This window comes from Haliotis rufescens, unplaced genomic scaffold (genome assembly GCF_023055435.1).
Source record: "Haliotis rufescens isolate VD_foot unplaced genomic scaffold, xgHalRufe1.0.p SCAF_1, whole genome shotgun sequence".
Lineage (NCBI taxonomy): Eukaryota > Metazoa > Mollusca > Gastropoda > Lepetellida > Haliotidae > Haliotis > Haliotis rufescens.
Genome location: NW_025963779.1, coordinates 57,628,283 through 57,646,943, shown reverse-complemented (window position 1 = coordinate 57,646,943; position 18,661 = coordinate 57,628,283). Strand labels below are relative to the sequence as shown.

The 18,661-nt window shown below is 36.8% G+C and overlaps 2 protein-coding genes across 11 annotated transcripts in view; one reads left to right on the top strand and one right to left on the bottom strand.

Moving 5' to 3' along the window:
• LOC124131479 (dmX-like protein 2) overlaps nt 1–4,267 on the bottom strand; it is a 104,624-nt gene extending 100,357 nt beyond the window's left edge. For all 10 annotated transcript variants that reach the window (XM_048398447.1, XM_048398473.1, XM_048398456.1 and 7 more), the window contains exon 1: nt 4,092–4,267. In XM_048398447.1, the coding sequence (XP_048254404.1) occupies nt 4,092–4,178 (87 nt within the window). In that variant the 5' untranslated portion in view covers nt 4,179–4,267. The remainder of the gene's footprint in view (nt 1–4,091) is intronic.
• Nucleotides 4,268–16,837: 12,570 nt separating this feature from the next.
• The window catches only part of LOC124131503, a 28,436-nt gene continuing 26,612 nt past the window's right edge, over nt 16,838–18,661 (top strand). Inside the window, exon 1 of the mRNA XM_048398445.1 lies at nt 16,838–17,037. The gene's annotated coding sequence lies outside the window, so the exon portion shown is untranslated. The remainder of the gene's footprint in view (nt 17,038–18,661) is intronic.

The following is an 18,661-nucleotide window of genomic DNA, read 5'->3' as shown; positions in this document are numbered from 1 at the left end:
ATAATCAAGTCTAGACCAGGCAGACTTGTGGTTGATATATGAGCAATAGTGAAGGTCTGCCAATATTATAAGGGATGTACCATTTAATATTCTGGTGACAGCTTAAAATCTTTGTTAAAGACAGGATATGTTTTCAGTCACAATCAAAACATGCAAAGTAGATGCTGAACAATACATTGTTTTTTAACAAATCATTGTTTTTTCACGAAATGCAGAATGTCCGGCAAGCAATTCTGTTTTTATCTTCTGCCCCTTGGGGTACCTTTAACATTAGAGATCTGACTTGGACTAGCGGGCTACTTGCATCCTTGTTAACATTTGCCTATTACAACAACATGAATACTTGGCAAGGAATATTCTGGCCGAGAAAAAAACATGAAAGAAAATCATGGTCTGAAACAAATGGGATTTTTTCAAAATCAATGCCCTTTAAAAGTAAGCAAAGAAATAGCATTTTTGGTCCAATATTTAGTAATCATGGTAAAATTGATTTACCCAGATTAAGTGTTATCCATGGCAACTGGGTTTTTTTTTTCATTCATAAGTGGTATAATTCTGCTTATTCAAAATGACGACAGGAAGCACGGTAACAATCTTGACTGTTGTTAACATTGTTGCTGTTGTGCCAAAATATATATGTGCATAACTATGATACAAGATGAAATAGATTACAAAATTCAAGTAAAAAATATCTGAAGAGAAAGTACCTCATTGCCAAGCCAGTTTTTGACAATAACACTCATCATGCTCATCCATTTGCTTCCAACCAGTACATTTTCTCAAGAAGCAGCGAAATGAAATAAATTGTGGTCCAGCTGTCAAGTGTTATTTATGGCACAGTGTTGATTATTTCCCGGAGATTGGAAATGGTGAATCTGTCCCTCCTACTTAACCAATATGTTTCCTTATATGTTAATATCAATTATTACATTCAACTTTCTTAATTAGAATGAGTGAACTTTGCTCAACACCATCTTCATTAGTATTAAGTTATTTCACTATTTATCAGCTTGAAGTGGAAGGAAAGCCTGAAGTGATGCAGGTCATAGATGAATACCACCTTGGTAAAAGCACAGGTATGGTGCTGACAAACCTAGAAATTACTGGGCCGAAAATGGGATTCAAACCCACAGACATAATTTTCTGGCACAACTAATGAACCAAAACTCTGCACAGATAATGGTGGCATCTTAGACAATTGAGACACCATGTCCTCTGCGCCTTTAGAAAGAGGAAATATTAATTATCACATGCAATGATGCACTCTCTTGAACCACTGAAGATCCACCATTAGATTATTCTACACTGACCATGCTGACGGTGATCACTGACTAGAGGACCTATCTATTCCGCCCTGGAGTTTCCACAAGGGTACATCAGAAGTCACTCAACCATAAATAGTATTAATTGAAAGTAATGAAGAAGAAGTTGATTATTGGGAAAAAGAATGTGAAGACACCACCACATTGTATGCACACAGCATACAATTAATCTTTTCATCTTATCAGATATGGAATATAAAATAACAGTAGTTGTATTTCTGACATGCCTGCATGATCATATATATTATATAATGTTTAAAAATTGACTTCCATATTTATTTGTGTTTTTGAAGGAATAATCGTTAAAGCCAGTGTACATACTATGTAAATCCACAACCTCATAAAATGAAGAAATCTTTCATTATGTACAGAGGTAGAAACTAACGGATTCAGTCCACTAGTCCTTAAACATGTTAAAATGATAACATATAGCATAACCCTTAAAAATGCCAAATTTCTACAAGTCGCTATGATACCTTAGCTATTGGGCAGTTGACAAGGACTACAGGACTAGTGCCAATTTCTAACGCTGATGTATATATGTTCATCATTCCTCATCATAAAATCAAGCCATCTTCCATATGTGCACAGTGGAATCTGACCAAATCAGACTGTCAAATTCGGATTTTGGTGAAAAACAGACTTAATATCCAGTCCCCTCAGTTCCATAATAAATGTTCATTACTCAAACTAACCTACAACTCTCTCATTTAGACTTTTTAAACATTAGACTAAAATTACGGCCCCAACAACCAATTTACTATTGAAAAGCAGCTGTCAAAATCGGACTGGACCAGAGCTGAAACAACAATGCTAATCTTGCATGAAATACCATTGATCTTTGCACTTTATTGTCTAGTAAGTTAATTAGAATTTCTCACCTCTTAACGCTTAATGAGCAACTCAGAGTAATTAGATAAACTCAGTGTCATGAGCATGTCAATAAATAATGGTAAACACAGATTGTCATAAGCATGATAAGTGAACCACCTCGGTACTTCACTTCCATGCCAGCCCATGTCAATATTTCATGTACAATGTATGTGTATGCGAATAAAGATGAAAGATATTTGCTTTTCATTGTATCTACAGTCCAACTTTTTGTACTCTGTATGACGGCCATCTGTAAATAATCAAGTCTAGGCCAGACAATAAAGTGATTGACATCATGACAGGATGACCTTGTCATAAACCCAACTTTTTTATCAGTCCCAAACGAGTCCAAATTGGACTGATTCCACTGTATATGTACATCATTACTCATCATAAAATCAAGTTCAGGCTGTCAATACCACATTTTCTTCTTCCTTACCACCTAGAGTTGCTTCAAACAAGGAAATACAATGACATCCTTAAATTCTTGGAAGTCAAGTGCAGTGTGCCACATGGAGCCAGACATAAATTAGTTCACACTGACAGCATTTAATGTCCACCGACTACAGTAGTTCTCGCCATTTTTCCTGTGTTTATTTTTAAATATTATGTGAAAAAATTTGACTGTACCAATAACTTTGATTTTTGTGAAACTATTAGCAAATGCGTTTATTTCTGTCCATGGAAAAGGTTGGAGTCTATTTTTGTTATAACACGACGACCGAGAATCAAAAGAGTGGAAATAGGACTTTAATTCTCATCAACTAACTGTACAAGTTATTGCCATTGGATAAACAGCACATGATCATGCACACCTCTTAAGTTATACATATAATATCTGGTAATACCTCTGGTATAACATTCAAATACTTTATTCAGTCAAATTCGATCTACAGATGCTTTTCCATGACATTATGTGCATGTACTATGGATTTCATGATATATTCAGGTTATGCGTATACAAAGATCATATATTTAAGGAGAAATGAAGCAATGACTGAAATATATATGCATCATCATGGTGGTTTCTTTTGTTTATGTGTGAATTAGTTATGTGACACCGCTGTGTATCTTTTCGAAAGTTGTATATGAACTAGGAGCTTATATGATTTGTTTTTTTAGCATGTTTAGTACTTCCTAACCATGCTAACAAGAGTTAATTTTGCTGATCATTTCTGGATATACATGGATCGCTTATTTCGCAATATTTTCATCATCTCAACTTATTAACATGTGTCTGGCCATACATCACTGAATTACTAATAAATATTCAAGGATCTTACTAAGGTAGGGCCTAAACATTGCAAAATAATCACAATCTTCAGCTGCTAATTATTTGTGTATCATTAGGCAATATATTAAATCATCTTATTTCTTTAATATATGAAGAATCATGTGTTTACCAATCATTTTCCAGAAAGAGAGGGTTTATCCATGCCTAGCTAACACAATCAGCTGTGTATTGTGTAACCTACAGTAAGCATAGCATAAAGGTTATGTCAGTGCATTTGGACCGAATAGACAGCATTAATAGGATGGGGAAGGGGATAACAGAACAAAACCAACAGTACACTGTCACTGTCAAATGTCAATGAACTGTCGTTATGCCTTCATAATAGTGTAGAAATGCTGTTCCTGTAGATCGAACATCTGCAGTGACAGGTGACATTGACTTCAGATCTGGGGAATTTGAAATCAGTATGCTTAGCAAATTAGTAGGTAATGATATCCGTTTTCAAAAGATTCCTTGAAACACCACCTATGCACACATCACCACATTCTGGGCGACATATGACAGAAAACAAGAGAACGGTATATGTCCCCAAACGCCCCCTCATTGAAACCAGATTGATCACAAATGATGCCGATTCGGCTCGCTTTCACAGATGTACCCACCGTAAAATGTATTCCTTCTACGCTTCCGACTGCATAACACTGTTCTCCGGAGTTGCAGGCCCCTGTAAGGACCTGGTGCCGGTTCATTCTTTACCGATCCTTCCACAAATATGAAAATCGTTTTGACATATTCATCATAAACATGACGAGATCGCTAATGTCTCGTCCGTCGCCATTTTGACACAACTTGTTCTACCTTCCTTCCAACTGTTTCCACCAGTTATTTATTCATCTGTGCGTTAGCACAAGAAATTCATTCTCATATTATTTTGGCAACAGATATTCCCTTAATTAAATACATTGAGATCTATAATTGTTTGTGAATATATTTACATATTTGTGTATATCATATTTCTTTCTGTGAATAGTCATACAAATGTAACGACATAAATGCACAGCGAATGAATGATGTATGATCAGAATGAGAGTTGGCTTTGCAATATAAGGTTTTGTATTTGACCTTCTCTCCGTCTCATCTGTTACACTATAAGATTGCTCAATATGCGCTGACGGATTTTTCTTCGCAGTGGAAAGTAGATCAAATCTATATTTATATCTTTTGGGGAAAAGCTCGCGCTTATTTGGCATCAATCTAACGACGGGAATGCGAGAGTGCTTAATGATTATAGCAGCTATCCGTATTTATGAAGATCGCACATTAAACCATACAAGTGTACAAGACTCAATTGCGAGACGGACTGGATTATTAACAAAACGACGTGACATAACATGAATATTATTTCACTCACTAAAAGAGACACGACTGTATGCCAATACGGGTGAATCTAAGTTCCGCACGTGCGCGCGTTTTCCCCAAATGATAATCAGTGGTTTGATTGACTGATAATGGTTATATAGGACGTATATGAGTTGGGTTTAACGCCGCTTTGAACAATATTCTAATCATATTACGGCGTCTCAGCCCAATATGAGGCAGGTCTCAGACGTTTACCACTTTGGTGAGACCCACGGGCACGGGTTTGGTGCTGACACACCAAGAAACATAATCGGGGCGAACCGGGAATCGAACCCACAATCATAGGTTTCTGGCATGCCCATGGGCGCAACTCTGCGCAGCGAATTGCGGCCCCTTAGAATGCATATATGCGTCTATTTATCTTAAAATACTCTTTGAAAGTTGCAGACTCGACTAACTGCACTACCATCCACTCAAAAGTCCAAGTGGAATAATGCCACGAATCCATATTTAACATTATGACTTAGTCTTAACTATATATGTATGATTGTGTGCACAAGTGAGTGGGTGTGTGAGCTGTTTCCTTGCTTCTATGAATATAGCGAGCTAAAAATTATGACAGCCATCGAGCCATACTAATTTTATTTGTTTGTTGTTTAACGCCGCACTCAGCAATACTCCAGCTATATGACGGCGGTCTGTAAATAATCGAGTCTGGACCAGAAATTCCAGTGATTGACATCATGAGCATCGATTCACGCAATTGGGATACGATGACATGCATCAACCAAGTCAGCAAGCTGGACCACCCCATCCCGTTAGTCGCTTCTTACGATAGTCCCTTTTAACGGACAGCGTGGGTTGCTGAAGACCCATACTAATTTTAATAAGCTGGAAGACCTAAAATTACACGTTGCCGGAACACATCACAATGAAATTCTTTTTTCTTGATTAAACGTATCATGAAAAACAAACGACTAATTGTGAAAACCTCATCTCGACCTGCCTTTTATTACACAAAACTACACCTTATCCATTAAGCAAATGGCGGCACCAACAGCGACGTCGAACACACGGACAGATCACGGGTCTTTCTGCCGCCACTTTAATATATATTATATAGGATAGTGGGTTCGCTCCAAATTGTCAGACGCCCCAATTGCCAGACGTGCCAATCATCAAGTGTGTCAAATATCACAGCCTTGTCTTACCTACTTAATTAATGAGCATCTCCAAACGGTGAGAGGATTAAGATACTTTAACTCGTTAGGTGATACAGATTAACCAGATTATTAATCAGTTTTTATAAGTTGTGTTTGATCTTTGCCCGGTTTTTTTTTCAATGATGGGAACATGGGACTCAGTGTATGTTAATAAAATCGTTTGTCCTCAGAGTTTATTTTGCATTTTTATCAAGCGAATTAAATGCTAGAAAGGACAAGAACGCATTAAAAAGATTAACTTCTCCATATCATGAACAGAACAGACATTAATTCAAAAAGTAAACTTGGGCTACAAGCTCTGTTATTGTGAAACTTTGGACATATTAATAAGAAATGTCTCTTTGCCATTTACAAACCAATTTTCCCCATTTACGTAAGATACCTCTTTTACGAAAAAACATTACTTTATGAGTATAATCCCACATGTGGTATATGTAGGGTTTCCATGCTCGTGTAAACCGCAGTCTCCCACATCAGCAGTCCAACCTCTACAGATTTGTTCAACTGGTTTTCAAGGGATTGAGAAGACAGGAGAAGCCAAGTTGACCTAGATACAAGGTTACAGAGAATCTGAGGAAGACTGCTGCGTCTGAAGAAGAAGATGTGCACTGGGCAGAAGACTCCTTGAATTTTTGGAAGAGGTTTTACATTTGCTAAAGCTGGGTTGAGCAGTAATAGTTTGGTTCTCCGTCATTTGTGTAAGGCTGTTCCACTTCACGCTAAGGCAAACAAGTAACAATTACCAGTGCACTCAACCTTACATAATCACGGTATAAGCCGTCCGACAATTGGGAGGTTACCGGATAGTGCATTTCTGACACTCGTGATATTAACTGACCTGGAAATATTAAAGCAATAATACAAAGGGTTGGTGGGATAGACCAATGTGTGAAATCCAACCGTCTCTTCGACATGACGATCAAATGCTATTTTTTTTAAAACAACAGGCTTCCATCCAGTTATTATATTTAGGGATTTAGTGCTTAAAGGTATAGTTCAAGTGGAAATTACTGCAATTTATTGTTCCCAATAGGCTAAATGTCAACAGTTCATGGTGAGGTGTAAAACATAAACAGCTACAAAAAAAGATGAATTGTCTACTGCAACGCAATGGGGAAAAAAACTTCAAAGTTCAGATACTTGACATGTAGTGATCTATTTTCTTGAATATTCCACTTAAATTGATCAGACTATCATAGATGTAGAACTATCACATAGACTGGGTGGCTAAGTTATATAAAATCCATTTAAATTTACAAATTCAGTTTACTGTTGACCGTATTTATACATTGTTATTAGTTCTGAGGTAAGTAGTTTTATATAAATCCGGAGTACCAAATGAGAGAATATGTTCAAACTACAACTCGAGTTAGGGTCTTTCGTCGTTCATATAGTGTACATTTATTTAATGTTGACCCTCAATTAATTCTTACCATACAAAATAGTTTTAGAAATGAAAACAGACACTTTCAAACGAGAACTTGCCGTATCACTTAAGGGAGATAACTCTATTATTATAAGTGAGAAATGTCGACGGTCATTTTGAATTTTCGTCTTTGAATCGGTCACGAATGAGTTCGATTCCCACTGACAAAAGTGTTTTTGAACATTCATTTTGTTCCAGACAACAACATGCAAGATGAAATGTGTTATTCTCCCAGTTATGAGAGAAACAGAACAAACAATGATGGTGGTGCATATATATTTTACTTATCCAAAATCTATAAATTCAGAATAACTATACTGATGGAAATGAATAAGGGAAACATGAAAGGTATAGGTTTATAAGCTTTACTGTCAGTACATTCGAAATAGCATGCATACAAATTCAACATATGTCAGAATCAAATGTTTTGATGTTTATGCGCATTGTTGGGAACCCATGATAGCATCATATACTGTGTCTAAAACTAAGTGTTCTCTTATTAATTTCCATCAGAATATTATAACTTGAAGGATTCAACAGCACACAAATAACATGAATTGCTTTTGAAAGAAACTGTTCTTCATTTGTTCAGTGCAGGACTTAGGCTTTACAAGGTGATGACAAAATAGGAAAGACACTGTGGATACAGAAGACATCCGATTCCAATTTTTTAATTCCTTCAGTCCTATAAAAATAATAGATTATTGTATTTCTTAAGATATATCCAAATACAGTTCTAATATTTATTCGATTTGCCCAAATCTATCTTACTTCAGTAGGTGACAAATGAAAGAAAATCAACTGAGGTAATAAACCAGTAGATAACTGGTATTCTTCACATCTGAGGTTAAAGATACACAGGTGACAACAGCAAGGAGTAACAAGGAAAATATAGTTATCCTTGTTCAACACAGTAGTCAATATATCAAGGTAATCTAAGAAGTGGCTTTCATGATCCAGGTGATATTTAGACCCTTGAAGATTCAGGGGTAGAATAGGTCTTCAGCAACCCATGCTTGTTGTAAAAGGCGACTATGCTTGTTGTAAAAGGCGACTAACAGGATCAGGTGGTAGGCTCGCTGACTTGGTTGATGCATGTCATCGATCCCAATTGCGTGGATCGATGCTCATGATATCAATCACTGGATTGTCTGGTCCAGGCTGGATTATTTACAGACCGCCGCCATATAGCTGTAATATTGCTGAGTGCGGCGTTAAACAACAAACCAACCAACCAACCAATTGTATTTTAGTTCCAACACCGATGCTTAATCCTGCACATGAACACAAAATAAACTCTCATATCACATCAGCAACACAAAATAAATAAAAACAGTAGTCCTTTTATAGCTGTGAATAAATACATATCAATCTAAAGAGAATCTCATGACATGTGACAAGTACACATATTGGGGAATTTGTCAAATTGAACCAAAGATACAGAAATCTTTTTTTAAAGATCAGACCATATTATTTAGCGTATTTTTTTGCGAAAGTAATAAAAGAAAATGATCTGTTTTGTTCTGATTTCTAAACATTATTTTGTTTGTCCAAACTTATGTTTTAAATTTATTTTAGTAATTCACCTGAAATCAACCATGACAACATCAATAAAGAAAACAATGTCTTCTAGAAATTGGTCAGAAGGATCATGATTCCTTGTCACAAACATCTTGAAACACAACATTCAGTAATCATTAAACAACTGCATCGTTTTATCTACTTTGCTGAGATCATGGACAAGTATTATTTGATATGATGAAAGACAATTATATATGAAAGGCACAACAAAAACATCAGTGAAACAGAAGCACATTTGTGACCATGGTTTAATTGTTTAATGAGCACCACACAACAGACCAATTAGTGACAAAGTTCCGGATATTATGTATATACTCCTTGGTATTTATCAGAGAATAATGTTGGCATCTCACTTTCACCCTAGTTTCTGTATTGTTGTCAAGTATTAATTATTATTGTCTATGAACCCACCAAACCATAATTTCACAAATGTGGAATAGAACTAAAATCTTTAAATAAGGCCATTATAAATTAATTGTCAGTTTTTCATCTCTGCCTGCTTCACTACAAAACATCCTGCCTCACATAATTTTATTGTTCCAAAGCCCCTGCAAAGACTATTGCCGAGTGATATAATCTGTACTTTAAAAGTTGTAGCAGACTCACGAGGGGTACGTGGGGTTTTATTCGTCAGGCTCGTGGTATAAAACCTAACGAGGAATGCATAAAACCCCATGTACCTTGAGTGATCCTGCTACAACAAAATAATCTTACCGACATGTTTCAATATGACATAAAATAATTCAAATAAATTCCAAATTGATAGAAAACAGCTGCTCGATTGAGCTGAGGTTAGCTTGCGTTATGTCACGTGACATCCATTGGCTTGGAAAAAGTGTGCAGATTTCAGCTTTGAAGCTGGGTATATTGGATTTATTCTGCCTCTCAGAAATCCTCGTGCAGCCTGACTTGCTTGTGGCGGGGTGTAAGAGATTTATTACCACGCTGAAAAATATATTCCCCTCCAAGGCGGGATACAAACAGTATTTTATCAAGATCACGTGGACCAGTCAGATCTCATTATTCTGACATGGAGGTATGATAAGCACTTTGATGCAACAGTTTTGCTTCATGTGAACCATGTATGTCAACATTGGCTTGAACAGTCGTAAAAAACAAAACAAATTAAAGTGCCTCCCAAAATGTTTGAAAGAACATCTAATAACTACTTTGTTGAGGATAATACAAATAATTTTCTCTTTACCCACTATGTCTGTCAACAAATTTCAGGAATAAATCCTCCAAAATAGATCAACATGGGACAACCTAAAGTTTCTTTCACGTCTCTTTTTTTAACTCTAAAACTATGTTTAAAATTATGTTATCATTTTTTTACCACATGCCGTATCACCATCTATGTTTTCTTCAAATAAAATCTGTAACCCCCCTCCAAACAAAAATATTACTGGCTTTGAAAACAATATGGACGGCTTTGCTCACTTTTTACAAATCCTCTCACTTTGAATGTTTTACACAAAATTGTATTGTACTGGCATTTTTTTAAATTTCATCAGTCCAGGGATAAAGTGAAACATCTGTTGTAGCACAAGTGCGAGTAGCGACATTTACCTATCACCATTGGTATAGCTTCTCTGTTTGACTAGTGCATAGCATAATGGAAATGGGTATTACTGTGTGAAATCCATAGACCAACAACATCAATTATTGCATGATATATGATACATTTGACAACATTAATATGTTCAACAGAAATATTGTTCATGACACAATAACAGACCATCATGTCTGTTTTCTCAATCATCCAGCATCTTCCTCACGGACCAGTCACAACAGTGGAATTAAATCTGAACTTTTCATATCTAATTTGTATATTCTGCTTTATACTGGTGTACTAAAAAATGTCCTGTTCTCATGATTAACTTGAATGAGCATCGTCAAAACTTAACGAGTTGGTATACACTACGCTCCTTCATCAATGTGACTACATCAGGCTGCTGTGCTGTGTTGTTGATATGCATTTCTATTTAAAGTCAAGCAATGAAATGTGGCTGCATATAACTCATGGAAGTTGTGGCTTGTTGGTCAAAAACAGCATTCAGTATGTATTGGGTGATGGAGTGAGTTGGGTTTAATGCCGCTTTGAATAGTATTCCAGTTATATCACGACGTTCATGGACGGATACAGCTTTTTTGAAATGGGGGGATGCACAATTAAGATCTATCTATTGTCTTTGGTGGTAATTTATACAGAAATAAAGATTTTTTCAAAATAAAAAGGGGGTGCCCCGGTGCACACCCCCCCTCTGTATCTGCCCATGACGTTTCAGCTTTACATGTGGGAGGAATGCCTGAAGTGATGCTGGTCTCAGATGCAGGGAATGGTGCCAACAACCTAGAAACACATCAGGGCGAACCGTGATTCAAACAATAAATCATGGGAGACAACTCTGCACAGCAAATTACGGCGCCTTAACCGGCCACCCCTGCCTGATACTGAAGCAACGTGTGGATAAGATAGCCATTAGGCACATGTTGCGCAAGAAATATTGCTCTTTGTGTTATGTAATCTGAACGCTTAATGAAAACAGTGAGTGACTATGGTTTAACGCCGGTACTAGCAATATTCCAGCAATATCACGGCGGGGGACACCAGAAATAGGCTTCACACATTGTACCCATGTGGAAAATCGAACTCGGGTCTTTGGCGTGATGAGCGAACGCCTTAACCACTAGGCTACCCCATCACCCCGCTCATTGAAAACAGCACTCAATAGGTATTCATGGGTGATAGAAAAGTAGGGCTGGGATGAGTCTAAATTTACTACCTGGGTACCCAACCCCGTATTACCTGACACTACCCAAATACCCACTGTAGGTCTCAAGAGATAGGTACAAAATGTACGATTGGGAATAGTTTGACCTTAGCCCTGGAAAAATGTATTTAGATACACGTATAAAACAATCTGGTCATGCATACACTGAAGTTTTATCTTCATTCAAACATATAAAAGTCAGAAGGAATGGGTGCATAGTCAGAGTGAGTGAGTGAGTGAGTTTGATTTTATGCCGCTTTTAGCAATATTCCAGCAATATCACGGCAGGGGACACCAGAAATGGGCTTCACACATTGTACCCATGTCAGGAATCGAACCCGGGTCTTCGGCATGACGAGCAAACGCTTAAACCACAAGGCTACCCGACCGCCCCGCATAGTCAGAAAGAAATGCGAACATTAGTGACTTGTGAGTAACCATAGAGTTTTAGATAATTTTTGTCAATAAACAATATATCACATAAACTAACCACAGCTCCTGACCCGAGTGCTCGAGTTACCCGTCCCAGCCCTATAGAAAAGCATTATGTATACAAACCCATGAAGTATTGACAATGATGACATGAGTGAGTGTCTTCACTTCTCACTGAACAGAATGTCAGTAATACTAACACATGTAGGCTCATGGGGGAGGAAAGCCAAATGGGATACATGGTAAGTTCTTTGGGAAACCCACAAGCAGGGTTATCATTTTGATAAGCGAAGGATCCTTATCAGGGCAAATCTAGCATTTGAACCATGGATCAGCAGATCCTGACATGGCTAAGAGTCACAACTCTGAATAGTGAATTGCAGTGTCTTGTACCATTGTGCCGCATGAAAGAAGGTACTGTATTCACTGTATTAAGTACCCCACCCCAATAGCACCTCCTGAACAACTAGACCAGTCTGTAATATTAATAAATGCCTGATTCTAAGCCCAGATATTAACACTTAAATCCATATTTTCTTGTGCATATTACGGTTCTTTTCACAGTAAAGACAGAATTGTAGAAATGGGTATGTAAAGCCAGTAACTATGATGGAAAGTCTGTTCTTTACCACTGGATCTCTGACAACAATCAAAATGTGAACGGTTTTAATAAGCACCCTCCTCGGTCAATTTTCTAAGCACCTCGGGCCTAAAATTATTATGGCGAATACGGTAACCTAGTATAATGCTCTTGTACAAGAAGTAAGAAAGAGCTGTTGGATCACTGATCTTGTCAAATTCTACCATGTATAGCTTTGGTAGATCATACATGTAGTTTCTTTGTACATGTCTAACATGATATGCATCAAACCACCAAGTAACTGTTTTATATCTGTACACTTTTGTGAAAAGCAATGATGAGAATGTATTTTTTTCAAAATTGGGATATTTTTAAAGTTCTTATTTTTCTAAATTCAGAGGTATCTTAACATTGAAATTTAACACTGCATTGAATGCAATGAAGTTAAACCAATCATTAAGGCTCTTCCACTGTATAGGTCCTGGGATCAGAGTATACAAGTCACATCTAATAATTAAGAGTACTTTTGCTCAGATAGATAAAATCATAAATCATACACTACACCGTGTGCGAATTACGCTGTTAGTCGGAAAGCCCACGTTAAATCCCCAACCACAGTCAGTCAGACACTACATCATCATAACATTAGTTATAACTATAACAGCAGGAATTGGGAAATGTTTAATTCCAATTTGGAAATTTGTACTGACATTTGCTGCAGACTTGGAGCCAAATGTCAGGCTCTGAGACGGTCTAGATAACTCCCTGCATAACATCCCTAGCAGTAAACTCATTCTGATCACAACTCTGCAACCATGCTAATACCGTATTCGACGTAATAAGCGCCCCGCTCTAATAAGCGCCAACGGCGATATTTGCTAATATATTGGCTAGTGAACAATCCCAATTAGCACCCCTTTCGATTGATCAATGTACACTTATTTATTCGTGTATAATACGCACTCATGTGTTATATGCACCCTTAATTATGAGCAGTTAACTTCTGGAAAATATATCTGTCGTGTATAATATGCACAGACTTTTCTTTTGTATCATTTCAGGCTGTCAGCATAAAACACGAAATTTACGATCTTTCAACTCTAATTTTTTTCTCCAAAATAATATTCTAATAAGAGCCCACTATTTCTAATTTTAGGAGCGCCCTGGGCGCTTATTACGTCAAATAGGGTATATGAAATATTGCCATCATAAACAGATGATCTATGCCTTCATATCTAACACAGTAATATCAATCATGGAAGCGTCATTCTCACAGCACCAATAACTACTTTCTATGACTGAGTATTGGGAATAAATCAATTCCAGCACCATGAATTTGTCTCCGGGGTATATAAGTCATACATGTTGTCTACATGATCTAATCTCCCCATGACGTAAAATCAATCACAGGCAGGAAACAGCTCATAACAATAATGATATCACTGATGATGTTTTGTTGAGAGACACAAAAACAACCATAACATAACTCTCAACCATGTGAAACAAGCAACCATTTAAAAAACAAGTGTTAAAAATTGTACTGCCATTTACTGCAGCAGTGAGACAACGGAGTTGAAACTGTAAAATATCATTGTTTTTCACACATTCACGTACGCAAACAGCTTTTAAAGAAGGACATAAGTGTTATCTTTCACATATAAAAATGACATAATTACCAGTAACATGATGAAACATGCCTAAACCAAAAAATAGTGGAAAAGAATACCATGTTTTTTGCAGTTCAATCTGCCAAAGAGAGAGAACTTAAACATGTTAAACTTCACCCAGAAAATAAAACGCAATTACCACACTGAAAAAGACCAAATAAAATTAAATAGTTAAACGAACAAACTTTAAAGAAGATGCGTTCAAACTTTGCTTCAGCGGAGAAACTATATTAAATTTAAACTATCAACATGATCAAAGATAAAAACTTGAAGACTTAAACGGGAAAATATAACGACATCTTGCAGATGAAAGAGACTAAATTCACAAGGCATTTACCATGTTTACAATGTCACATTTCAATGTCTGTAAATTCATTCCTTTTTCAAAGATTGTGGTTTATTTGCAGAGTGATGTACTGCTTTCTCCGGTGATCCACGCTCAGGACCATTTACAATCCTAAGCGCACCATTAACAATCCACTTAATTATCTTGACCACAATGGTGACAATCAGAACTATCAACACAAACACAACAAACAAAACAAGGAGAAGAGCAGGGATGCTCAGCTCATAGGACTGAGGAGGCATGACGTGGGCTTGTCTGACTGCTTTGACTACACAAATATTGTTTAATGGGGAGAACTTCTATCTTCTTCGTTGAGGAAATATACTGAGACAGTACCCTTTGATGTTGAGACGTCCTCTGAGATCTTTGCAAACACCCACGACCCTATGCCATAAGCAAGAGTTGGTATACCTAAAAGGAAGAAAACAAACGTGAAAGGAAAAATAAGTCAAAATTGATTATTATTTAATAATTAAGAGTACTTAACATTTGCTTAGATAGATCAAATCATAAATCATACACTACACCGTGTGCGAATTACGCTGTTAGTCGGAAAGCCCACGTTAAATCCCCAACCACAGTCAGTCAGACACTACATCATGAGAACACTCCCACACGGATCAAATTGCACAGTATGTACAAACTTATACCTCCAGAAAACCCAAAATCAAATAAAGAAGATATATGCAAATTAATGTTATTTTGAGGCAATATTTCATCAATATCATGATGATATGCAAATAATCAAGTCTGGACATGTGTTGATTGACACACTAGCTATCAGCCATGTTAACATCTTCCTCACATAGCATGCTTAGTTCATCAAAATGCATTACTGTTATCAGCTACAAAGTACCAAACATCTTACCTATATTAAGAACTTTGAGACACGTGAAGAATGTGTTTTCAAAGCTGAGATCTTGGTACTCTCGCCGTGAACAGTGGTACTTGATGAAAGGAAAACAACCAGTTCTCAAAATGTGATAATTTGCATTCTCTACTCTCCAATTGAAATGTGACAATCCAAACTGATCATTTACAACTGCTTTGTATTTGACACAGAATGATGTCCATGGTGGTAGGCCAGCCTGCAGCAAGTGACATGACAGCACCTCTGATGCTAGCGGCAGGTTCTTCTGTAGCTGTTTCTTGATAATAAGCCTCTGAATACAGCTGATGAATCTGTGTAACATCTATTCAAGATGGACTGTTGAGAAATAGAAAGTTCTAATTGTAAACACTTGTATTAAATCAGACAAACATGACAAAAGAAAAGTTCATTCACTTATATTATGAAATTTCAAACACATAAATACACTGATAAAAGTTTATAATTTATGACACAGATCTTTGAGATTGAATATTTGCTGACGTGTGTCAGTCAGTGGTGTTGTGCTGGAATCATACTTTCGCTCTGTAATTAACGTTAATGATTACCAAAGCCTGTTCAGTTTCAGGTAATATCGCACTGGCTATAACGACACGCTGGGCCGCTAAACGTGCATCATGGTTAAGTGATATTTGCGATGAACTGAAATTAAGGTAAACCAACGAGATATCAATGATCCCGTGTTACTATCTGTATATTATGGTTTCTTCATATCAAGCGGATCTATTCAAACGTGAGAAATTCTTCTCATAAGTCTCGCCATCCTACTTATTTGTGAGTGTACCGGTTCATCTAAATCACATTTTGTTTCTATATGAAACAGGCCCTTTAAAATTCCCTCTTCAAGTTTAACATACGTTCTTTTAGTTGCGAAGAGTTAAGTGCCCCTGGTTGTTACTAGTAGTTAAAAATAAAAGCTGAAACGGTCAATGAAGTGCAATAATTGTGAACTCCCTCTTGACAAATTGTTTTGAGTCGTTCAATGAATACGATTTGGGCTAAAACAAACTTGTTATATTGTAATCCAAATATATGTTTTGACTTCATAATGAAGTCCCAATCCTCTCTATGTGTGGTCAATCTTATTTCAATTTCACAGTCCTACTTATGGTAATCTTATTTCTAAAAATTAGCACTTCCGGTTACCTTTGGCGGCTACTTCGAAGCAAATGTCAAATTTGTTGTTCAAACCATCACTGTTATGTGTTTCCGTTGCTATTTTGGTTGATGGTTCGGATATAGTTTGTTTTACATGACTGGTTTGTTAACGAAGTGCTTGTTTAATCAATTTCGATGTGATCGACGTTAGCGTTGCACCATAAACACAACCGGTATGTTTTTCCCGCATATATGCATGTCCATGCTTGTCATTAATAAATATGGCATTGTTATAGCAAATGTATAAGCACAATGATATTTTAAAACCTCAAGTTAGTTACATTACATTGTCATGATTTGTCACTCTAACTTGTTGGTATGGATTCCATCGCTGTCAACATCAAAGACATCGTAATTTATTACAGCCAGGAATCATTTATGTAATGTTAGTAAACAAATAGTCGAATCATACGTCTTCGGACATCATACGTTTTCGGACGACCTTTTTTTATCGCGATAACTCACGCTATAGCGGGGGTGGGGGTGCTGGAGCATCATCCAGACATTGTCAATACTCAGATGGTGGCTTGTTTTTAAGAGAAACTTGTCTTTTATAATGGGTGCGGGGTAAAACGGCACTTCAGCAAAACGTCACCGATTTCTTGGGCGAAAACAGCAGGGTTAGAAAATGGTACTAGTCCTATAGTCCTTACCAAACTGCCAAATGGTAAAGGTATCACAAGGACTAGTAGAAAATTGCCATTTTTAAGAGTTTTGCTATATGTTATCATTATAAGGACTAGTGGATGAAAACTGTTAGTTTCTAACGCTGAACAGCACCTCATTTGGTGAAAACGGCAACTATTTATCGGGCAAATACAGCACCTCTATTTTTAATAACGATAAGAATTATTTATGTAGTTGTAAATAAGCTTTATTTACATGCCCTATTATATTATGTTGTAGTAGTGGCGATGTTTCCCTTCCTTAGAGGTGTCATCCAACTGTATGACCACACCAACTGTGATCTGACAGCACCATATTAGGCCTTTTAAATACAGTTTCAGCTTGACACAGAGTTAATTTGAGTAAAGATACTTAAAATTTCAAAGCAAGGGATGTTTTCACAATATGTTTAGTTGAGCCTCCCAATCAGAGTCTGCAAGTAAATTGGAGTAGAGGCTAATTTCTAATATAACCTTGTTTTAACATTTCACAATTATTGGTGTTTGCAAGTGACCATGTGAGTTTGATTTCATTTATTTCAGTACCAAGGTAAAAAAGAAATATGGTGCCGTCTTTGCCTGGCAGTAGTAACCGTTTTTGCTTTAGGCAAAGTGACCTTTGTGCCAATTGGTGCCCTTTTTCGCTCGGTGACTTTTCGCGGAGGTGATGTTTTAGCTGTAACCCTTTTATAAGTGTATGAGGTGTTTTACAGTTGTACATTTGATAAGAGGGAAGCTATAATGTTTCTTAAGCATCCGAAAACCCATAATAGAGGGATACGTTTCTTCATCTAGCCTCTCACATAGCTTGTTCAGTTAAATTCAATTAGTGACGGAAAGAATTTTGTCATGATACAGTTAACAGCATTTCCAATTTGGCACAAAGTAACCATTGACATCAAAGTGCATTTTGTGGGTAAACTTTTCATTTCCATTTATACATATAAGGTGTTTTCAATGCGCTGCCCTGTCACAATATTTTGAAGGAGGTTGCATGATCCCAGTGAGGTCATCACATGCGTTTGTGCTACTGACAAATTTTCCTAGGATCAACATCATATGACAATAGTCAAAGTCAGTAGTAATAGTATAAGCTACACCTAACACTGTTGAACTCTCCTATCACATGTTG